This window comes from Manacus candei, unplaced genomic scaffold, assembly GCF_025592945.1.
Source record: "Manacus candei isolate 608988 ecotype Guabito, Panama unplaced genomic scaffold, ASM2559294v1 h1tg000159l, whole genome shotgun sequence".
NCBI classification, from domain to species: domain Eukaryota; kingdom Metazoa; phylum Chordata; class Aves; order Passeriformes; family Pipridae; genus Manacus; species Manacus candei.
The window spans coordinates 1,582,551-1,610,068 of record NW_026138207.1 but is presented as its reverse complement, the minus strand read 5'-3'; the positions used below and the strand labels follow the sequence as shown (position 1 = coordinate 1,610,068).

The following is a 27,518-nucleotide window of genomic DNA, read 5'->3' as shown; positions in this document are numbered from 1 at the left end:
ATTAAATTCCTGGCTCTCTGCTTGCATGATTGTTATTTAAGGCAAATCCCAGACATAAATTCACTGGTTGATAACAAATGTAGGTAACCAGTCCGGGGACATATTCTGACTCGTTCTTCCAGGACTCTGTTCTCAACTTCTGGTTCTTAGAAATTAAACTTGAACCTCCTTAAAGGAGGTAAAATATTTCTCAGCTCATACAAAGAGATATGACATACAACTACAAAACCAGGAAAGCCACAAGATGTATGTAATGTTAAGTCACTCATTATTACCTGAGGGAGGCTTGTAAAGCAGAAGTTTAGTAAAGATTAACATGAAACCTCAGTGTCAGCACATATGGGGAGAATTTTCTATTAATTGTTACCCTGAACGCTAAATCCAGTCAATCCTATTGTGTTCTGTTGCATCTCCCAGCAACCAACAGAAAAGGTCAAATGCTTACAGCCTGAACTGAAGTGTGCTCAAATTCATTGATTTAAAGGGGATTTATAAAATATGTTGGAATCTCACTTTAAAAACTGACTGTAAACATTAGACCAATTGATAGCACAAACTTAAATTAGAATTTTCTGTTGAAGACATCATGCTGTTCTGCTTAAAAGCTGGTGGCATGAAATGGCTCTCATAACATTGTAGTTAATCATTACAAAACAATAAAGCTGGGAAAGTATTGTGTTTTTCAGCTTTAGTTATTTAGACTTAAAGCAACTGGTCACATGTCCTTAGTAATTAGACAGAATCCATGCGATAATATACCAAGATCTCACACTGCTAAGTCTTTACAAATCGTGCTGAATATACCCTTTGGAAACATGTGACTTTTTGGGGCATGCCTAATGCAGCACATAGTGATACAGCACAGAGATTCAAAAAGTGAGTTTCAAGTCAGCCACTTTGCTACTGTATCTGGCCTGAATAGCATGGTTGCAGTGCATTTGTAAAATCTAGATTAATTCACTAGGAAAGCTCTAGTTGCAAAAACACATAGCTTCCTGAAAGTAACTTTCATTTTAGCAAGGTAGCCAGCTCAGTAACCTGTAGTAATGGAACTTGGGAGGCAACAACACGCTACTCTGAGTGTGCAAGGATACATGTTATTTTTGAAGCTGAGACATGCTACAGTTAATGTAATACAACTGTGGCATAGATGTGTATACTGAATGACAAGGAGAAAATGGTTAACAGCCTGCTTAGATACCAAAAGGGAGAATGAGCTCCCTCTTGTCTGTATGCTTGGCCAGGCAGCGCACACATTCTGAATCATGCAGACTGGGGCACTCCTCACCACAGCTCCAGTAAGAGCAGCATCACAGGGATAGCGAGTCATGGCTTGCTTGTGCTCCCCAGTTAGTCAACTATGGATCTCATACTGGGGTTACATTTTCATAGTACCATAGAATACGTTGGGTTGGAAGGAATCTTAAAGACTATCTAGTTCCAATGCCCCTGACATGGGCAGAAATACGTTCCACTGGACCAGGTTGCTCAAACACCCATCCAGCCTGGCCTTGAACACTTCCAGGGATGGGACATTCATAATTTCTCTGGGCAACCTGTTCCAGTGGCTCACCATTCTCATAGTAAAGAATTTCTTCCCAATGTCTAATCTAAACCTATCTTCTTTCACTTTAAAGCCATCCCACTTTGTCCTTATAAAAAGTCTGTCCTCATCTCTCTTTTAGGTCACTTTTAGGTACAGTAAGACTGACAGATTTTAAGAGACTCTGTGTGGCTCTGCTGTTGTGGAGGCTGATGGACAGTCTGACACTCATGCTTGAATGAGGAGAGCTACATGAGTTCACAGTAGCCAGCATTTCCAGGTCTCTCACAGGCTCGTTTTTGAGCTCTGTGCTGCAGCTGGACCCCTCAGGGAGTTGCTCTTTTCTTCTGTTTGTGAAATGCTGGAGCTTTCCCTTTCCTCAGGTCTCCAACTTTTCTGGTATTTGTCTTGCTGCTTTTGGACATGCAGAGATTTTGGGAACAGATCATCAGATCAAAGGGTTAGAAGTCTTTCCTGCTCTGGAGCACAGTCTTTGTGTACATTGTTCATTTGAAAGATGCAAGGGACAGCTGACATTACCAACTAGAGTCCCTGCAGAGGCTAATCAGACTATTTAAAATTACATTCGGTTTTGAAATGCCAAAAAAAAGGACATTTCTTGAAGCTAAGGCAAAACTGAGTTGGTCTTTCACCCAAAAACAACAAAAAAGAGAAAGCAACAACCTTGCTCCTTTATTTTAATTCACCATTTTCCCATGTCATAGGAAAACAGTACTCACTTTTTACAGTAGGAAAACTTGGAAGTAGGAAGACACAGCAGAAATTCTGAGATTAAACAGTAAAATTTCTGCAGTTCAAACAACTTCTGGTCGTCATGGCTAGGCTTGGGAAGGACTCTACCCACATTTGCTACAAGTGCGCTGGTGGCTAAAAAGGCCAATGCGAGATAGACATGTCTATCTCGCACAGCAGAAGGACTCCTTAGGTGGTATTGACAAGGCACGGTTCTTTCGACATTGTCTTTTCTCCTTGAGAGTGATCCTGTGTGTGTTCTCAAAGGCATCAGCAGCGTTATAGATGGTGTGTCTCCAGACCTCCCGACTGGAGGCCAGAGTAGACCAATGATGGTGATCAATATGACCAAGGCTGAGATGTTGTTTCAGGGAGTCCTTGTATCTTTTCTTCGGGGCTCCTCTCTTGCGGCAGCCAGTGGCAAGTTCACCATAGAGCAAGCTCTTAGGGAGGCGGTGGTCCTTCAGCCTGGAGACGTGCCCTGCCCAAAGCAGCTGTGTTCTCAGCAACATGGCCTCAATACTCATAAAACTTCAGGTCAGTCTGACCACAAAAAGACAACAGAATGGTCCCAGGCCTTGCTTCTCAGCTACTGAAGAGTAGAACTTTGCTCAAAGAAAACAGTAAATTCTTATTTACGGAAGAGCTCCAAATAGCAAGGCATCTTGAGATGACAGTCCCTCTTTAAAGAAAAAAAATCCTGGTTTTTTCTGTATGTACATAAATGGGCTTGGAGAGTTGACATTTTAGCATGAATGGATTACTCTGGGGTTGCCCATTACCTGCATGCAGCACTGTAATCTCTCTACAAACTATGTCTGCAGGGTAAGTACTGAAACTACTTGGCAAGTGCATTTTCATATCCCTTTATCTACTGAGAAGGATGAGCTTTAATCTCCCCAAATTAATCATGCTATTTTATGAAGTTAGGTGTCCTTGTCTCAATGGAACATTTTTTTTAAAGCCTAATGAAAGATTAGTAGCCTCGAGGCTAAGAACACGTGTCCAGGGCGGATCTCGGTCTACCCCTCATTCATAACGCATGATGACTGTACTTCAGTTCCTCTCTCCTGTTTACACATGTTACTGACTTCGTGGATGACAGGGAATGATACATGACTAATGTGGAAATGACGTTGAACGAAAATTAAATACCTTGAAGAAGTAGCAAAAATTACATCATCCCTAATTTGAGATGGTATAGTTCCAGTAAAGCAGCTGGCAATACTGGAATCCACCTCATGGCAACTGGATTCTATACACAAAGAGCTCCCAACATGCCAGTATGATGCTTCTGGCTGCCCATGATTTGGTCATATTAACTACTATATGTTTTTCCTTGGGAAAAAAACAACAGACCAGTTGGTTCAAAGCATGAAGCAGCACAGGATTATGCAAGCATGTTGCTGTAGGGCTCACAGGATTCCTTACTCAGACAAATTCAAGACTACAGTCCCAATCTTCATTATGATTTATGAACCAGGCTCAAGCTATCTTAATAATCACCCGTCTACTCACTGGTGACTATGTGATACCGTGTCCCTAAGGGACAATACAAACCTCACGCAGGAGATTAGAGTTGTGAAAGCATAGGTAACATTTTCTTAAGGAATGGTTACTATCTTATCCCCTTGAAGACACAAACACAGTTATGATGAACAAGTAACAACAAGAAGAGTTTAAAGTTTCCCCTCTTACACAGAAAAACAATCAGATAAATGTTACCATTGCATGCATTGGATGGATGGCATAACATATTTGGATTTCAATTTGATGGCATAAATTCACAAAAGGAAATAAATGTTAAAGAGAAAATATTTTTTCTGAGTTTTTCCCAGTCCATCAGCCATATAAGTTTATTTAAATAATCATTCCTTGGAAGAGATTCAGGTATAGATAGTTTGATGTGTGGAAATAGTACCATATTTCACTCTCTTTGAGACTAAGTCTATTTAGTCAGAAGAAAGCGGTACTGACCCCTTTAGTCCCTGGGTCACTGAAAGGATGGAGTCCCAAAATGTCCTCTCCTTCTTCTCTAAGACTGAGGCAAAAGCTATGCAGACAATTTTGTGGTAGACATGTTTTTTTTTTAAGGCAGTGTAAGTAGCTTAATAGATAAGGCAGCAAGGCTGTGATTCACCAAAGGAATAAAAACTCTTGCCATAGGAAAGGACTGGAATAGAAAAGAAAGAAATCTAGACTGGAAGCTGGTATTGTGTGACTGAAAACTGATAAACTCCAGCTTGCATTAAATGAGGACAATTAAACCCCCCTACCTTCCATTACTACCTTCTATTACTCACCTATCCTTGACTTTATCCTAAAACTATAAGGTAAAAGAGCATATTTTTGCCATTCCCCTCATCTGACCATTCCATGTAGATGGAAAATCTCTCTGGAGAGTGGGGCAATTGAAGAAGATGCACTGCAGTGTTGACATTCTCCAAGGGCAGATCAAAGTGCAGTTGAGGTGTTGCAACGTAAGGTACCACCATAAGCCAATGTCTACATACTCTAGTCACTGTCCTTTCTTTGGGAAGGACTACTTTTCCTAACACTGAGACCTGTAGTAAACAGCAGTAGTAAATATCTTTTGCAATTTGATTTGTGACCTGTTGCCATTTACACCTACTTACATGCTTATTTTTGTCTCTTATTTTACTTACATGATATAGATACCAACAAATAGGGCATGCTAATGCCATGAATCATCACATAAAACTTAAAACAAAATGATCAGGAGGGGTTTCGGTCTTCTTTGGCACAAATTTCCTATTCAAATGAGTGACAGTGCTGCTCAGTTCTTTTATTCCATCCTTACTCAGGCAAAACCACCCAATACACTGATGCATGTGAGAAATGAGAGTGGGCCCCGACTTCCAGCCAGCCAATGCCACAGCCTGAAGCACATATGTTCCATGTCTATATTGATGTATTAAGCAGCCCTGTGCCCCGCAGCTTGACCATCCATACCATTTTGTTGTCAGAAATGTCTAATGAATCCCTGTTGTTTGGGCTAGGAAGTTTTCACTTGCTCTGCTTGCACAGACAGTTTTGGCCATGGCGCAGGAGTCAACATAATGCAAGGAACACAGGCAGTCTCTAAGGAGCCATCCTGTTTTGGAAATTAAGGAGGCTGTTACCATTACGGACATGGACAAACTGTGCCAATTGACCACAAGGCACAGAATACACCTGGGACTCTGTGGTTTACTATAAGGGACGCAGCCAGAGAGGAAGTAGCCTGTGGGCTTTCGCAAGTTAAGACATAACAGATGTGCTGGCTACCTCTTGGGCAAATACAGAGGACAGAAGATTTGGGAAGCTTTGCACTTACTCTTTCACACTTATTCTTACCACAAACCTGCAAAGCACCTGGCAAAAACCTGGCCTCAGCCCCACACAGCAAGGAAAATGCTTAAATTTCCCCATTTCACTTCCTTCTTCCAGCTAGTGTGACTTAAGATTTTTTAAGTTTCATGCAGAGACGCTTGGGTTGTTTCCAGCAGACTGTTTCTCTGGCTGCTGGCTTGGGGAGATATGCAGGCTTCCCATGCTCTGTGGCCCCAGCGGCTATTCCCAGCCCTGCAAGGGAGCGGCATTCCTTTCTGCCCACTCCCTTTGCCGCGGCTCAGCCCAGGACACGCCGGCAGCCTTGGTGAGCAGCTCCACTCCTCCTGGAGTTGCTCTCCAGGGTCTCTGTACATCTGTTGGAGATGCTGTGAGACTCAGACCAGGTGTCTGAACATCAATTACACGGGGTCAGCAAGGCTGGAGCTCGAATGTAAAAATGCCTTTCCTCATCTCTTTGTAGCATGCCTGGGGATTTCACAGCCAGAGCAGCAGGAGCCAACGCTGTGCTGAGAGCAAGGCACACACGACTGAGACAGGGAAAGCCTGCAAAGCTTTCCCAGTTTCCTGTCCCTACCTTAAGAGCTGATTCTGCTCCCCAGAGATGCAAGGCGCAGCAAGCATGGGCAGGACCTGAGAACGGAGACTCATCCGGTACAGGCAGTGAACTGTCAATTTGTACAGATGCCTTTTTTTGTTCTTTTTCCTTTTTCTTTTCTTTTTACCCCTGATGACCAGCAGGTTTGTTTCCAAGCCTGAAAGGGGAGGGGGCGCGGAACATGTGGCAAAGAGGTCAGCTTCCTGCCAAGCCAGGAGCTGCAGCCTCCAGAGGATGGGCAGAAAGGCAGCCACCCTGCTCAGGCACCAATGGGTGGTATGCAAGATCCAGGAGCTCCATCAGATGTAAAAATTCACAAGCTCAGAGTTGTGCTTTGGGACATGACTTAAACTTGAGGCAGGCAGTTGTTCAGTAATGACACAAAAAACAAGAAAAACAAAACAAAACAGAATAGGACAAACGGAAGGGTATGTGCTGTATCCAAAATACTTCACTTTGCCCAGTGTTTGCTTTTTATATACAGCCTGATTACACAGGCAAGTAATTTTGGCCAGCAAAGAACCATTAAAAGCCTGGTGAAGTATAAAGGAAAAATATAGTTGGAATAAAAAAAATCTATCACTTGGCTCTATCAACCAATGCTGAGAAGAGGTGTGGGTAGGATCTGCAGCTAAGACCTGCCAAAAATAAGCCAAGCCCTATTTCTCTGAATGATCTTCACTTGCTAACTTCAGAAAGCTACTTCAAAATAAAGGTTGGGATCATTTACAAATAAATAGGATGCCTGAAATATCCCAGTAAGCGTGCATCCTTGGTAACTGATATGATCTAAATGTTCTTCTGATCTCCTGTGTCTAAAATAAAAATAGAACTTGTTAGTAAATTTGTGGTGAACATCAGGGGGTTTTCTTAACAAAAAGTCCTTTTTTTAAGGAACTCTGTTAGGAGAGAGGTGCTAAATAGTGCTGCTCTTTCAATTTACACAGAAAGCTCTGGTCAATTTTAAAATTCTGTCCCAACCCTCCTAAAACATGGTAATTTCCCTAAAATTGCCACTGAATTTTAAACTTACACATCTGCTTTTCCAGTTCCCCGGCCTGTCCACAGCCAGCTGGGCTGTACTGGGACCTGCTGGCTGCCTCTGCATCAGGCCTGCTCCCCCAGCCCACCCCAGGGGAGCTCCAGGTCTGGCCACTGGGCGCAGGGCCAGCTCCTGGTGCAGCTGTGCTCTCAGAGGGGTGTGAAATGAGCTGTGTGGGAAAAGGGCTGTGAGAAGTGGGGCTTCCCCCTTGGCCAGCCTGCAGCTCATGAGCTTGGGCTGAATGCTGGGCCTTGGTGTTGGCCTGAGCTGTGGTCAGCCATGCCTGTGCCACAGCTCCAGCCCCACGCCCCGCTCTGCCCTCCAGGGCTGTCTCTGACCATGGTGACCACCTGGAGGACCCTGACCCACTGGAGGGCGAGGGTCCTGCCCACCTCCCCACCCTGGCCTCTGCCTCCTGCCTCCCAGCTCCCCTGCCCACATGGAGCAGCAGCCCATGCTGCCACTGGGTAAGCCACATCCACATCACCGTTCATTCCCAGCAAGTATGAAAGCAAAGGCAGAAACTGAAAGATAGCACAAACCCAGGCATGTTCAGAAGATGCAGCAGCCTGGTCAAACACTGAGACTTGTCAAAGAGGGGAAACTGCAATAAAAACATGATTCTGCTGAAGTAGGGCAAATTAATCGCACAGATGTAAGTTTGCTCATGAACTTCTCTGTGAGAGCTTTCCCCTTGCTAGGCATTGTTTCTAGGGTCTGAAAAAAAGGAGCTACCCTTGCCCTCATAATTCACATCAACACCCTCAGCTTCCAAATGGACAAAAAAGGGCACATGAAAACCAACAATGTGGGTGCTTGGTCACTCAGAAATGTTTGCATGATAAAGATCACATACTTTCACTGTGAGCTGAGTCAATGGCTTCTGTCACCTAGCTGCTGCCATTTTAAAGAAAATAACTGTTGATAAACATCAGGAAATACTGCAAATTTCACTGTGCTTTTTACTCCTTGGGAGAAAATGAGGTACTGCAAATAAAGCAAAGCATGAGAAGATAAGCTGCCTTCTTCAGCAAGCAAAGATATCATAACTGTAAGCTACTAAATTAGCATTGAACTCTCCAAAGATCTTCGATCAGTATAATACAGTACAAAGAATGTTCCACTTCTTGACCAATTTTTGGCTTGGAAAAACAAAAGCAAAGAACTAATAAATAGTCTGGTCTCAAACAAGAAATTCATACTGCAAAAAGAAAAAAGATCCTCTAAAATAAACTGTGCCCTGAACTACTAAATTAAAACATTTATAACAAATGTGTTTGCATATAGTATAACTGAATAAGCCACAATGCAGCTTTACATTTGGGGTAGGGCAAATATGATTGGATTATAAATATTTTTCGTGCAAATTTAAAAAATACATGGTAGGTTTAGTATCATAATGCTTAAAGACTTCCTGTGGTGCAATAACTACACAATAAAATCCAGATGTCCTACTTTAGAAGCTCAAGGAGAAGCAATACTGAATTTCTAAAACTGCTTCAGCTACTTTCAGGATAAGATGACAAAAATAACAAGACCATTTTATTACATGATAGTTTACCTTGTCAGGGTTCTTGTCTCTCAGTATCAACATTTTAACTCTGAGAAACGTGGGAGGCTGACAGAACTCTTGTCTCTTCTTCTACCAAATGCAACATGACTATATGATATGCTATTTAATAACTCAAAGAAATAGAATTAACTTGAATATATTATAGTAGATATTCATTGAGCATACTTCTATTCACAAGAAAAAGCGAGTAAAGAATCTATGTGTGGCTTTGCACTGAGAGATTAAAAAACATAGACCTGTGCAAGAACCTCCTCCTCTCCATCACTAACTCCAGGGAGACACAATATATTGCTTTTGGTGTAATGTATTTTTAGTCCTTAAATGAATAATGTGAATCAGTGTTAAGATATGACTGTGCACAAAGATCAGACTCTCTAATTTAGTCCACAGAAACATAGCAGAAATGGTTCTTAAAGAAATCTTCCCAGGAAGAATGATTAATTAATAAGAAATTAGAATTCTATCAGTTTCATAGACATGACAGCAAAAAAACAATTTCAAGGAAGAATTTGAGGAATAACAATGGAAAGAGACATTTAAGGGAACTCTCTTACTGGTGAGTGGAGCAGACATCACATAAAAAAGGAAGGAACAAAAATAAGGAATTTGAAGCTATCAAACATGACTACATTTCCATGTATGCAGTACTTGCAGTGAATGTGTTTGTCTCCCTGGCATCACATGATGCTGATGGGACAAATCATGAATCTCATAAAAGAAAAAAACAAATTCCCATTTGGGCAGCCATTCTGATGCCCATATACAATATGATACACACTGTGACTCTCATCACTGAAACACCACTGCCAGACCAAGGCAGGCTGTTGGTGTTGGTGAAAATGAGGGACTTTGCCTTATGTAGCTATCTGGATGCCATCTCCTTCCTTCAGGACTTCTCACAGTTCTTTAAGAGAGCTGCCCCTTCTTGACAGCTCCATAACCGAACATAAAAAGAGTCCTCTCTGAACTATCCAATAATTCTTTCAGGGTTCAAAGAAATTTTGAATAAAGCAATCAGATACGCTGGGAGGCTCCCCAGAATGTTGGAGTTTTTTTCAAGGTATCATTATTCTGTCTGATTTTCTCGTGGAACGCCACTCTTACTCAAAGATAAGCCCAACTCTATGCTTATTTAAACAGACATAGATAAGCCATGTCTGCCAGTGTGGAAATACCTCAAATGAAGTTGTTCTAAAATAGGATTGCAATGTTTCTTTTTGGGGGATCTCCTAGTCAAAGCTATTTTTGAAGCACCACACAGGTGCGGGTAGCAGCACACAGAGCCTGGTATTTCCAGGAAGAGATGGATTTGCTTTGCATGCACTAAGTAATGTGGCAGAAGAAATCAATACATCAGACTGATGCCTCATTCCCAGATCATTGGGGCAGTATGTCTGCCCTATCACATTTTTCACACTGTGATCCCAGTGTGTACATTCACAGTGGACATGCTGAGCAGGATGGGCCGAGTGATTACTCCACCCTGGCTTCTTTCAGCCTGGAAATCCTGGGTTAATATAAAAAGTCCTCCTGTTTCAACCAGACAAAAGTTTCCAGATGGAATAAAACAGGACACATCTGGGACAACCTGGATGTCAGACAGCCACAGAGCATTGACACATTTTAACTGTGAGCAATAACTTAGGCGCCCATGTCAGCAATCTAATTTCATTACAAAATCAATAGGAGAAAATACATTGCTGATGGTTTTACTCTCTCTTTTTAAGGATTATTGCTTCTTCCACTTTGATGACATTCCCCATGATATATCCCCTTACAATCTCACAGAAGTGAATTATATCTCACTAATTACTTCAACTCTGTTTTCTTTCTATATATTTATATTAGTTCTCCTTTTAAAATTACAATTGTCATCTGTTATTTGCAGTTATTTTTGCAAATGTTATTCAAACTTATTCTCTCTCAATTTTCTTTCTTTGATCCAACAGTTATTTCCTTCTTTTTCTGGAATTCTAGTGCTCCCACCAGAATATAACTTGGAAAAAAGTAATTTTCGTTAGAGGCAGTTTAAAAAAATATACTAAAGGGGCACCAATAAAGTAATCAAATCTTACAAAACTACTTGGGGAAAAGTGTGCTTTGGGAAAGATGAAAGAAAAAAAATCACCATTAGCAGAAGATATATTCTCTCTGAAGAGAAAAAAAAAAGAAGAATTATATTTTGGATTAAATGTATTTGCAGGGACAGAAAGGGAGAAGAAATCTGCAAACCTGGTTGAACTTCAGGTAGTTAATACTACTTACTTTTATTTAAGTCATGTGAATTCTCAAATCTACAATTCAGAGTAGTTCCAAAGTTATTTGAGGTCTTTAACATCACTACCCAGCATATGCCAAAGAGTGCTAAACATTACTGGGGCCTGATCTGCTCCATTTGGCTGTCTGTCCTAGCATTTCCCTTCAGGGATTTCTCTTCCTTAGTTCTTCAAGCCTGCAACCAGCATCCTCTCCTCTTGCCAGAGACATCATTTTCTCTCCCAGTTCTCAGATATCTTAAACATCCTCTTTCTTTTTCTTCCTCCCATTTGTTTTCCTGGTGAGAAACATCCGTCTCCCTAACAGCTAGCAGCAGCCTGCCAGGCAAGACGTTCAGTCAAACTCTCTGAGTTCCACTCTTTCTCTCTCCCTCCTTCCTGGCTTCCTCCTTAATCTCATTCCAGTTTCTTCCTATGTGTGATTTTACTCATTCTACAGCACTTATCTCCAGCAGCTTTAACTCATTCACATATATATGGCTGTCAAACTCAGGAGCTCTGCTTCTCTCATTACAGGTGGAACTGTGACTTTTAAGACCTGGTCTCACAGACTCTAATAATTCATAGCAGGTTTTTTTAATCCAAGCTAATAAAACACTTCATAACATTACCATGTTAATTTGTGTAACAAATAGGATAAGATTCAGTGTGGCAAACAGGATTACAATATAAAGAATATGACTGCCAGCAACCCACCTGCAATTACTTGGGTGCTGCTGCTTCACACAGACACCTACTTTGTTACTTTGCAAACACATTTGACCAGAGCTGTCATTGCAAGGAGCAAGCCCAACCCTCCTCCCACACCCAGCTGCCTGCTCCCAGTCTCATGCCAGCCCAAGTTTCTATGAATACAAGTGGTGATCTGATCCGGGATAAAGTTAGCTCTCACCCCTCTTCTCCTTTGGGGTCCTGATTAGTTTAAACAAGGAATTTTCCAATTCAGTTCACCACACAACTACTACCTGGGCTGCCCAAGGGCAGGGAGCAGCATATGGGTAGAAAATAGGATAAATATTTGGTGGCAGTGCAGCTCAATTTTTCATGGAAACATGACCAAACTTCCCCCTTCACATTCACTGTGGTGTTTCATCTCCTACGCAGCCACAACCTTAGGAATAGTTACTTTTGGAAAATTAGGCCTTCAAGCAGGTCAATTTACTCTTCCAAGATTCTCTGGGAAAACCAGAATGTGAAGATCCTAGCGGCCATGACCAGACTGCATCCACTAACTGAGGTATCTCAAACACCTCTTCAATATATCTCTATTTTACCACCATAGACTGCTGTCTACAATAAGAACTTGAAGGAGAATTAATTAGTTCATGCTTTAGCTAAAACTCAGGTATCATGCTATGCACACTCTAGCACAACTTCATAAAAAGGAGGGTCATACCACAAATGCCACTGTTTCATGTCAACTAATCCCAGTGATATCATTACTGGTATAAAACATTTGCAGTATCACCAGCCTGCTCTGGTTTCAATAGCACGTGGTAATTTTATCATTCATTCAGCGCTACTCAGCAGAACAATGTTTGTATCTAAATGTGGCAAAGACAAGTAGCACATGACACTTGAGGTCCTCATTCTGTTCCTTCCCTGTGGGTCCCCAGGCTGACAGCTCTTGCTCAGACATGTTGTGGAAAGACCAACCATCCACACAGACTGACCGGCAAGCTCTACATGCCAACTGCAGCTGGAGTGCAAGATTATCATGTGTCACAACACCTGCTGCAAAAGTCCTACTGTTTCCTATTCCTTAATACAGTATGCCATCTCACCACAAAGATGTAACCACATTGGATAGTTATAACGAGTGTAAAGTCATAAAGTTGCAAACAGTAGGATTAAAATGTAAGTAGGATAGCTTTTGAAAAAATGTAATCAAGGTCCCACTTGTACATGACCACAGAGCCTTACCCACACTTTGTGGCTGACCAGTGAATGCAGCCACAAGCCAAGCCTTACCAATGTTAGTCTGCTCTATTTAGGCCTGATCCAAAGCCTACTTGCATTAATGACAATCTTTCCATGAAATTCACCAACCTTTGTAAAAGGAAAATGTTGTACTTCCATATAGGTTTTCTCTCACTTCTTTCACATCCATGTGACAATGATGCAAGAGTTTAATCACTTTTGCTTTTTTCAACACTTCAGGTGGATAGCTACAACCATCTATATAGCACTTTAAACCTACTTTTGGATTTAACAGTTTCATTTAGACAACAGTTTATTTATAAACATGCCTCTGATTTGTAAAAATAAGCTTCGCAGTCCTCAGATGAGGTCTGTACTTAAGTGAACTTTTCCTCTGCAGGTTAACTTTTCCAAGGTACTCTTCGGTATTTACTGCACTGCATTTTTGGTGCTTTTCTTATAAAATGAAGAAGTTGCTGTGTTTGTTTCATTATTGCTTTAACAAATTACCCAGTCTGAGCAAAATTAACAATTGACTACTTCAAACAACCTGACACTTGAAGCATTATGCTTCTCTGTTAAACATCATTTTGTTAAAGGCAGCAATCTGTAAGGCTTGCAGAGATTATTTGTTAGTTGTTTCTTTTAATAGAATGATAGATAAGCCATCTGGCAAAGGAAAAGGCAGTTCTTCACTTTCTGGTACCAAGGAAACTGCTTTCTCCTTCTCTCTTCTCAGTAAAAGTCATAAGACCTTTTACTTACGGCATCCACTCTGACGGCTGACAGCACGACTTCCATCAGGATCAACAGAAGCCCCATATCCCTGCAGGGAAAGGTGAATAAGGACAACATTGTTTTAAGCTCGCACAAAACAAGCACGTGATAACGCTCTACAGTTAAAGGTGACAATACGACTTTAAAAAAGTTATTTCCAAAAGCCTGCCGAGCGGAATTACTTACTGACAAAGGAAAATACGTGCACTGGGAAGCTGCGAGATGTCCATTTTCGCTCCTTCCCTTGCCGAGGGCTCGGCTCAGGGCTCCCTCCCGCCGGACGGTCGCCCCTACAAGGCAGAGAAGAGCCCGCTTGTAACGCCGCTCCCCCCGCCGGAGGTCTCCGGGTTCAGCGCCGCCGCTGCCAGGGCAGGGAGCGGCCCCTCCGCCCGGGCCGGGCCGGGCCGCTCCGATCCGGGGGAGAGCGGGGTGTTGCGCCGCTCCCCGCGCCGCGCAGCCCCCCGCGGGGGCGCGGACCCCGACGGGCCGGGCAGAAGCAGAGCCAGCGCCCCCGGCCCTTCCCCGCCCCTCCCGCCGCCCGGCCCCGCGCCCGCTCCGCACCGCTGCGCTGCCGAGCCCTCCCGGCGGCCGCGGCCGTGTGCGCCGAGCAAGCGGCGCCTCCCCCCTCCGCCCGCGCCCCCCCGGCCCGCCAGCCACCCGCGGAGGGGAGGAGGAGGAGGAGGAACTGCGGACAGCGGGGAACAGGAGCGGGCGAGGTCCCCGCCCGGGGGAGGAGAGGGGGCTGCCACCGCCCATCGTTTACGGCGAGTCCTTCGCCCCCGAGGCATTGCAGGCTGCGCGGCCGCGACGGAGGGGAGAGGCGCGCATGTGGGGCCGGCCCCGCGGAGCCCCACTGTGAGCCGCCGGCGCCCCGCCGCCCAGGGACCGACGGCGCGCAGCGGTGCGCGGCAGCATGCGGCTCTGGCTGGGCTTCGGGCTGCTGCTGAGCGCCGAGCTCAGCGCCGTCTCCGCCGCGGTGAGTACGCGGGGGCGACTCCCTCGGGCTGCGCCACCGGGTGCCCACGCGGGACCCTCTCACGGGGAGACGCGGGAAAGGGTCGGGACGGGACGGGGCAGCGGCGCGGGGCCCTCGCTCTCGGGAAGGCGGAGCAGCCAGGTGGGCTGTGCGGGGATGCCCGGCTGCCCCGCCGCTGCCCCTCCGCGGGCGCGGAGCGGAACGGGCGGCACCGCGAGGGGCTGGCGGCGGGGTCCGGGCTGGGACGGGCCCCGCCGCGCTCTCCCTCTCCCACGGCTCGGCACAGAGCGCCGCTGGCTGGGGACGGAGTATAAAGCACGCACCCACACGGGACTTAAAAGTAGCGAGTTGTGTTTCCACGGTAAAAAAAAAAAAAAAAAAAAAAAAGGAAACGATAATAAAAAATCAGTGTTGGTCGCTTTGATTCAAAGTGCCGTGCGCGCTGCCTTTGACCCCCGCGACGGGCAGCAGGCTGGAGACCAGGAAGGATCCTAATGTTAATAGTTAAAGCTGAGTTTTGGCACCTTTCCCGATGGAGCCAGATTGTGGCACAGACTTGTAAAATCGAAAGCATGCAAGTAGTCTGAAAGTTTTGCTAAGGGAGCTAATTTTATCACTGAGATAATAGCTATTTGCTGTCCTTAAATTTTAAGGACTCTCTTTCCTGGCGCTCCTGAAGTATTTTGGCAGTTTCTTCTATACCTCTAGGTAAAGGGCAGTTGACATAATAATTTGAAATAGGTCATCTTTTTCTGTCTCCTTGTTTTCTTGCATATGGTTAAGTTGATACTGTATCAGTGAAATTCAGGGGTGCAGAAAACTTGTTATTAGGCATAGGCACGTGGATTTTTGTCATGCTTCCTTCTATAAATGTAAGATCTTGTATTAATATTTTAATAATTTTAATGGTTATGTTGCAACCTGCCCCTAAAGGCAAGGTAACTGAGGTTCTTGTTAATAATAGATCCTTTGGGACAGATTAGAGTGAAATGACACTAAATGAGCATTGATAATATATACGTGGCAGGCTTATTTCAGAACAATTTGGTTGCAATGGAAAGGAAGTATTTAGCCATTTTGGTTATGTGGTTATTATTATCTATAGTAGTATAACAATATAAAAGTATAAAGATATCGCTTACCAAAATATATAAGAACAAGAAATAAAGAAAGAGGGAGAAAGGATAAGAGTAGACAGTGGAGAGGAATGATATCACCACCCATGGATCCAGCAGTGAGACTCGATTGTTGCAGTTTTGATGTCTGTTGGTTGGAGTGATAGTTGCAGTCGTGGTCCTTTGGGTATGGGGAAAGCTGACAAAACGTAGAGTTCAATGGGTTCAATATGTTCAGGTTTACAAGGGAATGCCCAGGTACACCCACGCCCAGGGTGTACTGGGGGTGTACTGTCTGATATAACACTGTAGATCATATGCAGTCCTCTGGTGGAAGACCTGAGAAATGAGTCTGGGGGCACTCTGGGGGTCTTTGATGGTTTATGACACCTAAGACATGGCAGCAGCTGCCTCTCAGTTAAGTGTAGTTGAGCCAGTTATGCCCCATGAAAAAGGATGAATGCCTTCAGGCTTACATGTGAATGTCCCAGTACTTCCATGGAGGGGAGTTTTCAAACCTGAGCCAGTTGTATGAGGGAGGACATTGGCATGATAAAAAGCATTATCCCACCTCACAGGATCTGCTGCTTATTTGCCTCGTCCTTTACCTGGCTCAAAACCCAACTTGTAGCTCTGGTGGTGGGTGTGCCCTCTGCATCTGGATGGTTACATGGTGCATCATGAGCAAAGCACCCTCCTGTTTTTGCAAATGGTTGATTGTGTGAGTCATTAACCATGAACATTTCAATTTCTCACAGGTTATTTTAAACTTTTCTGCAGTTTCAGATGAAGTTTAAGTTCTATGATGAGTTTTCGTACCTTTTTGTGGCTATGGGGATGGTATGTATGCCTTGAATCAGCTGAAGTGAGTGATACACTGAACTTTTGATGTCTTATCTGTTGCTCCTAGGCTGATAATATCAAGCTTACTGTTGTTGCAGTAAATCACTCAGTGGTGAACCTCTTAGGAGATTCACCCGTCATCACTTGGCATTAAGCTGATTAAACTGTATTCCTTTCAGGTTATAATTAATTTTAATTAATTAGAATATTTTGAAGTAAGTGATTCACATTTGAGTTCTGAATTTGGTACTTCTAGAGGTATAAATATCTATTTATGAGATACGTTCCCATCTTATGCTGTAAAGTGAAATCATTGGGTAAACCGTGGTGTCAATCAAAGACAGAAAACTATAGGTAGGTAAGAGGTGCTTATTAAAAGAAGATACAAACTTTAATATGAATTATACAGTTTCAAGTCTTATGGAGCAACTCTGATGAGGCTCTGTTCTACAAGTGTCCTGTATGTGCTGGATAAATTGTTTTATTAAAATCAAGTTTCCTTAAAATGTAACCTGGAACTGTTAATTATATTATGAAGCTATTCCCATAGTTGACTGTTCTTTATGTGTTGAGCTGACTGTGGATTTACAGTTCCTTAGCAGTGCCACTAGGAAACACAAGTATGCTGTGGAAGTTGACCTCCTTGCAGTTTTGTTGCCTTAGGTAAACTTTCAGCTGTTCAGGGGTGGCCCTTCAGTCAAAGTTATGGCATTTTCCCCAACTCCACATTGTTGCCTGTCACTAGCAACCACTCAAAAGGTGATGATGGAGGCTGCTGTTGGCCTGCACTATACCACATGTGGGTGGTGGTCAAGGGGCTTATCTTTGGAGATTCTTGAGTCGGGCTGATGCCTCTGCATGATTGTGGCTGGGTGGTGTGAAGCACTGTACACCTGGGCAGGACCTCTTCTGCTTTTGGAGAGCTCGCAGAGCTGAGTGCTCACATTGTCCTCAGATGAACGTGTTCCCACTGTTTACGTTTAAAGAGTAGTTGTGTTAGCAGAGGACTGTGTGATAGGCAAGGTTGTATGCAGTACTCTTTGCAATAGGCTGAATGGGGCAACCACTTTTCTCCAGAAAAAAAGAATGGTGCTTGATTCTTCTTTCCTTCCTTCTTTCTCTAAAATAGCTTATATTAGCTAGGTCTTTTTTTAATAGCACTTGTGCAGCCACAGTCTTCCAAATTTCCCTGTGGCCTTCATCACAGAATTGCTGAGGCTGGTGGGTACCTTGAAGATCATCAAGTCGAACTCCCTGCTCAGAGCAGGGCCAGCTACAGCAGAATGCTCAAGGCTGTGTCCCACTGAGTTTTCAATATCTCCAGGGATGGAGACTGCTCAACCCCCCTAGGCACCTGTGCAGGGCTCAGTCACCCTCATAGTAAATGTTTCTTCATATGTGCGCTATGATTGGGCAGGGTAACTAACTGAGACTTGAGACCATGCCTGTGAACGCAAGCAAACGTAGCAGAAGCAGCTCATGCGCTGTTGTTGTTGGTGATTCTGCAGTCTGTCAAGGCTGACAGAGTGAAAAATTGCTTTTATCTCTGACATATCTGTGATTAAATACATACAAGGAGATTTGGAAGGACTGCTCTCACAGAGGCATTTGATGTAGCAAAGCCAGCCTTGAGCCAGTTGCTCTCAGGATCACGTGCCTCAGTACAGAAAGAGGGAGCTTCTCTGTTGCAGCTCCCATTGGTTTTAATGGGACACTATAAAATGTATCCAGATGTGACATTGGAAGTTTAGTAATTTTTTTATGTTCACCAATTATAATTAAAATATTAGTTATAGCTAATCTATTCTACATTATTCTCGGGAGATTTGTTTTCAAATTACAGTGAGGGCAGAGTGGAAGACAGGGCAATAGATTAAGATGTTTCCAGGTCAGGCTGAGAGACTGCTCCCACGAGACACTTACAGGAGAAGCTTGTTTTGATGGATCTCTGCAGGGGCTCTCATTTCTGACACTCTTCAGCCTGCTATTTCCTTTGGAGAACGTCTGTTTCCTAACATTAGTACTGCTTGGTTGAGAGATGACAATGCCATTGAAATCCTGGTATCAGGCTTCGGCACCTTGTTGATGCTGCTGCAGCGCCAGTCCCTGTGCTTTCTGCAGTGGAGAAAGATCTTCCAGCTGCGCTTGAGTTGCCTTCCACACAAGTGGGCTGGTGCCACGTAACACTAGCGGAATGGAGATGTCTTGACCACCACTGCAGTGGGCTTAGCATTCTCTCCAAGTTCCCAGTCCATCTCCCTTTCCACTTTTAGTCTTGCCAAAATGCATGCTGGGACAGAGCTGAGAACAAGCTCTGTTGAGCTAATAGGGAGAGGTGCTTCAGAACAGTGATAAAAGCATGCATAATTTTTTCCACAAGGGCAGTGCTGATTCCACCAGTGCTACTTGAGCTGAGTATGTGGTGGCAGCTGGGGATACACTGGTGGGAGGCCAGGAGGTTCCTATCCCTGGATAAGCCCTCTCTGGGGAACGGTGCCCTGTACACGACCAGGCACAGGTAGCTCTTTTGTTTTGTCCTCATGCCTTCCTTGTGTCACCTCTCCTGTTTTTACGTCATATTTGGGGATTTACTCTGACATATGCAATTCTAGGTCAAAAGCAGAAAGAATATAATTGCTTCCAACTAATCTGAACAATTTTCAATTATCTTTTCATTAAAAACATGATTTACTGAGATGAAGATGTACAGGGCACATAAACCAAGAACAAATAAAAAGAATGACCTGGGCTTTTAGCATGTGGCTGAAGAGAAGTAATAAGAATGAGTCTAAATAATTGGCAGCCCTTCATTAGTAAAAACACACTCAAGTGAAGTAAGGCAGAGTGGGGCAACTGCCTTCTGCAGCCGTTCATGTCTAGGGCTGCCACTGTCTTTGGTGCTGAGACATCTGTACCCTGAGGCCATTTGGCATCCTTGTCCCTGAATGTCCTCAAGGGTTTGTCAATACCAAGAGCACGTTTAACAAACCCTGGCAAGTCTTAATTCAGGAGAGACATGATCATTTCAATTCCATAAACATGGCCAGAAGGGGAGACCCAAATGATTGCCAGTAAGTCAAGCACCTGTCAGGCTAGAAGGGTTCAGAGAAAAATGAGAAATGGGTTTGGTGAAGAAGAGAAGTGCAGCACTCCCCTTTTCTCCAGTTAGAGCAACAGTAGTGGGTCATTCTGTTAGAGCACGTCAGTAAGGGGTATGAGATCTAGGGTAGCTGAGGGTGCACTAGAGAGAGTCATGAGAGCTTGGGCAGGAGTGTGGCCTTCCAACCTGTGGTGAGGAGTGCTTGCTGGGGAAGTGGTGATCATGGGTTCACCTCTCCAATCCCAGCAGTGGGAGTCATTTACTCAATATATATACACAGCAAAATGCATGGGTGCTTCTGGGGATGAGGGGTCAGACCTGGTGACTCCTTGCTCTCAGAGGAACGTCTTTATCCCTGGTGTCCTTCCTAACATCTTCCTCTCTCCCTCTGGCCACCTTTTCTACAGCATCATGGCACAGGGTGCTGGAGACAGGAGAGAAGGACAGGCTGTTTTCTGTGTTCATGGACCATCACCCCAAGTAGCACAGTTTCTGCTTCTGTTTGTATCAAATGCCTGCAGGACTACTGCAGCGTTTCATTGCAGCTTGTCTGCTTGGTGTATATAATCCTGGGATATCCTTAGGTTACACAATGCCTGAGGTTATGCTGGATGTATATTCTGTCAGTTGCCTTGATTATATAGAGCAATGTAGGACGGCTCCTGCAGGCAACTAAGACGATTGTTCTAAAATGTCAGAAACCATCTTTAGGATAGGCTTATGAATATTGTTCTTTTTATAGAACTAGACTAAACAAAGGAAGATTCAACAACCTTAACAGGAGAATAAATTGACTTGCTTCATTCAGTGTTTAAAAGTTACATGGTGTGCCCTTCCCAGTATTTCCGTTGACATTCCCAGCACAAAGGCCCTTAACACCTTACAAGATTTGATCAAAGGGAAGAATTTGGGTATGGGCTATGACCTGAATGGAAGAGCAACCTGTGACTTTACTGAGTAGTTGAAGGTGTGAAGTACTGCTGCAATTTCATGATGCTTGTGGGAAGATAAATTTTTGACTTCTCTGGGTTGTGACTGGCTGTAATTACTCTTGTTGATTTAATACATCAGAAAAGTATGTGGCATTAGCCCTCCAAGGGCCTTTATATAGCAGTGTCTTGGACAATGTGAAAGTAAGATACAGAACAAGTTAAAACATTGTCAGTATGTCAATTAATACCATAATGCCATTGTAATCTGAAGTGAGTTGCAGTAAAGAAAAAGACAGATATATTCTTCATAAAGTATATAAGTAGACAGTGCAAAAAACCAGTCTGTTTGTACTCTCTGACATGTATAAACAGGTAAAGGATCAAAAAACTGTTTGTTAAATCTTCCTTTATCTCTGACATGTTCTCTTACAGAAGGAGGAGTTTGGATAAACTTTCTAAATTGAAAAAGAAAAGTATAGTGTATATATTTAAAAGCACTTCCGCTTCCAGTCCCTTGTACTTCTGCTATATTCTGTTCAGCTCAAGGTTCACTTATTACCATTTTGATTGATTCAATATCTCAAATATGAATTTTTTTAGGAAACCTCTTACATTCCACCTGTTTTCATTGTATTTCTGACACGGGCAAAAACATTGTAAGCCTTAATGTTATGTTAGCTCTTCTTATCTTAGGTGATTGTGTGGTGGTGGTAGGAAATATCCCTTTTCACCTCTGATTTGCCGAGTTATCAAGCATTTGAAAACTTGTACTTATGAGTTTCAATAAGAATTGTAGTCCTGCTTTTATACCTGTACTGGGGTGTTTCAGTAACATCACTGCAATTCTGGTGCAGGATGCTGAGGAATGGTTGCAGGCAGCAGGTGCTGTGGGAGCTGGCAGCTTGGGAATCTGCTCAGGTGGAGATGAGTCAGCCTAGTCTCACAGCCCACAAAAAAGCTCCTTCTTTTTTTACTTGGCTTGCCTTACAGTCACAAAATTTAAAAAAAAAAAAAGTCCAAAAATGAAATGAGGGAAGCCAGAGAAGACTGGAAAAGAATGGGTGTCCTTTTTTTTTCCGTTACCTTCATGTCAAAGGGGTGCTGTTCTCACAGGTGTTCTGAAATAAATGGCAGAAGATTTTTCATCAATGTGCCAACTTAATTCATACAAACTGTTACTGTGTTTTTAGCAAAGTTATTCAGCTACTTTTATGGAATTTCATGTAGGCTGAAGGGTTTCTTTGGGTGGATCCAAGAGAATTACTAAACATCCTCTGTTCCCTTCCTTTCCTCTGCCTTTTCTCTCTGTGTGCTCCTGCTGCCTTCACCTTTACTGCTGCTGGCAGACAGCCTCTTGCAGGGCCTGAGGAAGGGTGTGCTTCTTCAACAGAACAATGTGAAGGACAAAATACAAAGTGCTGTCAAGTGCATAGAGTAAACAAATTGCAAAGTAATAATTAATTTTCTTTCATCTTTTTGTTTCTTTCATCTGCTAGTAGCAGTGACAAAGACAGCATTTTGATATGAAAGTTTTCAAGACAGCTGAGAGAGAACCAGTGGAAGAAATTATCAAAGTTATAAAATAAATATAAGAATTAGTGTAATACACTGGGTTTGGTAGGAAATACTAGACTGTTTTAATTAAAAATCTATTGAGTTAGGTCACAATGCTTTTTTGCATTCAAAAGAGATGTAGTCTTTATAGATTAAGTGTGGTACATAGTATCCATTGTCCTGTCTGTAGATAACAATGTATACCTTAAAGAACATTTCAAATGCTACAACTGGGAAGCAGAAATAAATTTTTAGATAAAGTCTGTTACCCCAGGGGAGAACCCTGCTCAGCTGTTCAAGTGGGAGCAGAAGAGATGTGCTGAACAGCTTGAGTTTGCAAACTGTGCTTCAGCTCCGAATTGAGATAAGATGAAAGCCACAGATCAGGTCTAGATGTTGAACTTTCTTGAAAGGTGCTAGAAGCCTGGTAGTGTTCCCTAGCATTTGCTAGAGGAAAATTATTTGAGGCAACTAACATTTTTCTCCTCTACCACCTTTAAACACCAGTGTCCAGCCTTTTCTCTGCCTATGTTTGTCTCAGCTGCTGTCAGATTTATAATCTCTCTGGCTACATGTGGTTTCACCAAAATGGTCAACCTTTCTTCTAGTCATGGTGCCCTCTCATACATTTTCTGTTCATGAGGATGTTTTCTTAACACTAGGGCATGAACCTGGTAGAGCATTTCTAATTGGTTTAGTGGATGAAATTGTTCTAATTCATCAAAATAATCAATGCCATTTTTACATGAGGATTATTGCTATAGATATTCTTGTCGGGAATTCACAGTGAAGTATGTCATCTTTCATACAAATAATCACTAACTTAGGGGAAAATATATTGTTTTATTAGCTGGTTCTATTTTAATAGGTGATTTATAGGCTACTTAGTCTAGTATACAGAAATCAGAATGAGAAAGTTGTTGCTTTTTTCCTTTATCGTGACAAATGTTTCAATTGTAGTTAAGGGATAAAATAAATTAGCCCATTTTCACTGGATAGCTATGTGTTGACTGGATATTGTAAGTCTTTTGGTCTCATTAGTCTAGTTGTTTATCTAGTTGAAGAAAACGTTTTCTAGTCTGCTGAAGACTTCTGTTGAAATATTTCTTAATCTAAAAGCATTGAAACAAATCCTAAGATTGTAATGAAAGCCAAATAAGGCTAAAAAATTATGCTGGTATGAACTTATGGGGCTGTAAAGAATTAGAACAAAAGTTTGAAGAAAAATTAGTACATTAATTGTTTGTATTCTTAGTGCACATATTAAGAGAAAAATCAGCTAAGTGAGGGTAGATTCAAGCATTCCAGGAATTTTCGTATTGTACTTGAAGCTCTGTCCCTTTTATGGCAATGGTAAGTCAGTTATCTACTAGCAGAATAAAAAAGGATAAATCCTGGCTGCTGTAAAACCAAGATACATGTGAAAGCACTAATTGTGGCCAAAACTCAAAAGATTTTTTAACTGTAAATACATATCTTTTCACAGTTTGTAAGAATAGGCAAGGAAGACTAAAACTACGTAAATGCTTGTAATATAACAGCTTCACTTGAGAAAAGTATGAGTAATTTTTTTTTTAAACTCTCTTTTTTTTTTTTTTATTTAGCTGAAGTGTATTGACTGGGGCTGTATCTTTGTTAAGAACAGCTGCAGTTTTTGGAATCAATGTGGAAATATTTAGAGAAAAGCAGGGAACAGCAAGCAGTGTAAATGAAAGTGAGAAGCAAGGAGAAAGTTTAACATTATCCTAGGAAGTCTGTGTTCTCATCCTTCTTTTTTCAAATGGCACAGTGATTCTGAGGATTCAAGGCTGCATGACACATCCCAAGGGGTCAGAGTAGAAACCAGGGTAAGAAACCAGGGCAAGAAGCATCCCAAAAGCCGGGGGTTATAAGAGATTGTAAAAATCTGATATTACAAACAGAAAAAGTTGGGAAAGGACTTAGTGCTAGAGCCCTACACTTACAGTTATGCTTAGCTGGACAACAACTGTAGGAGCTGGCTCTGGCCCCTGCCACCAGTTGTGAGGACCCTCCAGCTGGCAGTCTCAGCCTGGAAGGGGTTGTTCCTGTGATCATTGCTGGTAAATCCCAACTGGGAGAAGACTTGGACATGGCTTCTGGTGCCGTTAATTCTTATGCAATGTAATCCTACTGTCTGTGACTTTCTATTGCTATTTTAAAACTTAGTTCCCAGTTTGGACCGTGGTGATCCAGCAAATGTTGCACCAGTGCCTAAAGTCATTGGGTTAAATAATGTCTCGACTCATGTTCTTGTGAATGCCAAAATAATAGCTCAAATCATGCAGAAAAATAGATCCATCTTGCTGGGGACATGCCTTTGAAAATGTGCTCTGATTCACACAGGTCAGACAAACAGTGGATGCTGATTTCTGATGCATTTTCCAGGAATTATGTGCTTGGTTGGGACAGAGCTTGTAATCATAAATGGACTGGATGCGTCATGAGTATAGAAAAGCTTTGAATGGTAGCCCCTGAGATGTGCAGGCAGGCAACTGCTGACCTAGCAGTGATTCTAGCTCAGTGCTCTCTGTCCTGTCAGGTGCAGAGTCATTTCCTCAAAGTTGCTAATAATTTCAGCTTCCATTTAATTGAGTTTTAGAGTAGTCAAAGGTGCTAGGGATGTGGAAGACTTTTTTCCAGTGTATCATGAAATGGAGACCCAAGAAGATAATGGTGACAGGGCAAAGCCAGAAAACTGCATGGGTCAAAAAAGAGGAAGATTGTTTTGTGAGGATCCTTCTGTGTGCCATCATTATAAGAATCATGCTTTCTTCTTAGTGTCTTCAAATAAAATCTTTTAAGGAACAAGCCTTGGAAGCGACTGCCTTATACCCATTTGTGTTGCCACAGCCTTTGCGAAGGTAACATACAGACCTACTAAAAGGTGTTTGTTCTAAAAGCCTTCCTTGCATTCAAAAGCACTTTCTCACTGTTACCACAAGAGCTGCTGGTACTGGAATGGACTTGGCAGTGTGAAAGCCAGAGGAGAAGGTCTCTTCAATTTTCTAGTCACACTACTCCCGGATGCTGCCAGGTCTGCAGAAAGTACAACTGTGCAAAATGCTTGTAGGATATTATCAAGACTAACTGACCCTATGTTAAGGCCTGAGATGGCATATACATGGTCCCTGTGTAGCTGGCATATTATGGTTTTGGTCTAGAGTTCGCAAATTACAAATTCTATGCACAACTTTAGTCACTCATACAGTATAAGACACATCTGTGCATTGACAGACATATAAGTCTGAACTCTATTTCAGCAGAAGACATTTTATATTTGTTCAGTGTCGATACATCATTATCCTTTATTTTAATAAATAGTGTCCTCTTGGTTATAATTAAGTGGAATCAATTTAACTTGCAAAAGAGAACCACATGCAGAACTTAATGCAATGCCAAAACAGTCTGTGTACTGAGTATCTTTTGTTGAGCTCAGATTTATTTTAGCTGGACTGTTACCCTGTACCACAGGGCCCATAAGCAATTCTTTGTTTTTTGTAAATCCCCATTCATCATCATAGAATAAAGTCTGAACTTTTCATGACCAAAATGTGGAAAGTTCCGCATTTCCCACTCTGGACTCGCTCAGATGCGTGCCATAATTGCAATGTGTAATGTGCAATTACATGGGATGGGTTTGCACATGGTGCAGTGTATATCTGTACTGTCCAAGAGAAATTATGAAATTGATTGATATGGGAAGCTGCACATGTGATTGTGTCATGTCATGTATTGTTTAGGATAATAACCCTACATTTCTGATAAATGTGGTTCAGCTGTCTAGAAAAATATTTCATAGTTCTGAATCCAAGGACATATAAATCATATCAAATCAGTAATGAAAGTGGAGAATGATTTCTCTGTGAAGTTGCACATATTATTGGTTGAAGTACTGCTGAAAATAATTGAATGTTGTGATGTACTTAAAACTGAGACTCTTATGTGTTTTTCTCCAGCTGAGGACAACTGATGAATTTCTAGAATGTTAGGTAAAATGTAAAGCTTTTGTACACCACCACCAGTGAAAACAAAATTTGTAAGTTTGTATGTAAAGTGATCTGTTTCTTGTAACTATTGTTTGTCATGTTAGAAAGTATAAAGTGCAGAATTCTTGTGCTTAGATTTATAGTATTAGATGAAAGCTGCCAAGAAAGCATTTTTTAAATCTGAAGCACACCATGCTAAAGGCAAAATTATGATGTACTTTCATACCATCTCATAATTGTCATTGGTGGTGGGCAGTGATTTGTGCATTTCCCTCAGTACTAACAGTTAACCTGATAGCCCAATATCAAGTGATATAACCAATAGGAGTTCGTCATTTGACTGAATTTTGGTGCTGATGCTTCAATATCTGACTGGCTGCAGAAATTTAGTGTAAATCTGGGTCTGTTTTTGGAGAAGCCATCAGCTTCTTCAGACTGGTTACTTACCTGCCTCTGTTTGGGAAGGTGGAAGAGATGGGACTGTAAAAGAGCCAAGGCACTTTGAATGTTGTGATAGTACTGGGGTAGTAGCTGGGCAAAGAAATAACTTCAAGTATGCAGGCTGGGTAAGACCAATGGCCACACTTAGTCATCCTGCTTTGCCTTCCTACGTGTGCTGTGCTCCCAGTGGGACAGATGGTGTTTCAACCTGTGCCTTACACCTGCTTTACTGTGGCATATGAAAAAGGCATGCCGGCTTTTTCTTTCCTGGCTGGTGCCTCCGACACATTTAGCCTTGCAGGTGAATCAACACCATTTGCCTTTTGCTGGCTGTCAGCACCTGCATTTGAAGCTGCTGAGGCTTGGACTGGCCAGCAGCAAGGATGAGCTCCAGCAGGAGAGCAGCAGCACCCGCTGCCCATTATCCCAGGAGAGAGGCAGAGGAGCACATATCAGCTGGCAGGCTGTACATTCCAAGTCAGACACTTGGCAGGTTGCATCTGCTTCGTATGAGCTCAAGGATGTCCAGCAATCATCCATCATCCTTTGCCTGTCTTGCTGGGACTGGAGAGGTTTATTCTCCAGTAGAGTCTGAAGTGGTAGTGTCGCTGCATCCCTGCGTGGAGCTGCCTTTGGAGCTGAACTCTCCGGCTGACTGCAGTAGGGAGCCAGAGCAGTGGCAGTTACATCCCCTTCAAAACCTGCAGGCGATGCAAA

At 42.7% G+C, this 27,518-nt stretch overlaps 2 protein-coding genes across 2 annotated transcripts in view; one reads left to right on the top strand and one right to left on the bottom strand.

Moving 5' to 3' along the window:
* COL4A2 (collagen type IV alpha 2 chain) overlaps window positions 1-14,496 on the bottom strand; it is a 144,830-nt gene extending 130,334 nt beyond the window's left edge. The window contains exons 1-3 of the mRNA XM_051772800.1: window positions 14,395-14,496; window positions 14,020-14,123; window positions 13,822-13,882 (exon numbers count right to left, since the gene is read on the bottom strand). Coding sequence (XP_051628760.1) covers window positions 13,822-13,882; window positions 14,020-14,063 — 105 coding nt within the window. The 5' untranslated portion in view covers window positions 14,064-14,123; window positions 14,395-14,496. The remainder of the gene's footprint in view (window positions 1-13,821; window positions 13,883-14,019; window positions 14,124-14,394) is intronic.
* A 13-nt stretch (window positions 14,497-14,509) lies between these two features.
* Window positions 14,510-27,518, top strand: part of COL4A1 (collagen type IV alpha 1 chain) — a 127,880-nt gene continuing 114,871 nt past the window's right edge. Inside the window, exon 1 of the mRNA XM_051772804.1 lies at window positions 14,510-14,809. Within this exon, the coding sequence (XP_051628764.1) occupies window positions 14,747-14,809 (63 nt within the window). The 5' untranslated portion in view covers window positions 14,510-14,746. The remainder of the gene's footprint in view (window positions 14,810-27,518) is intronic.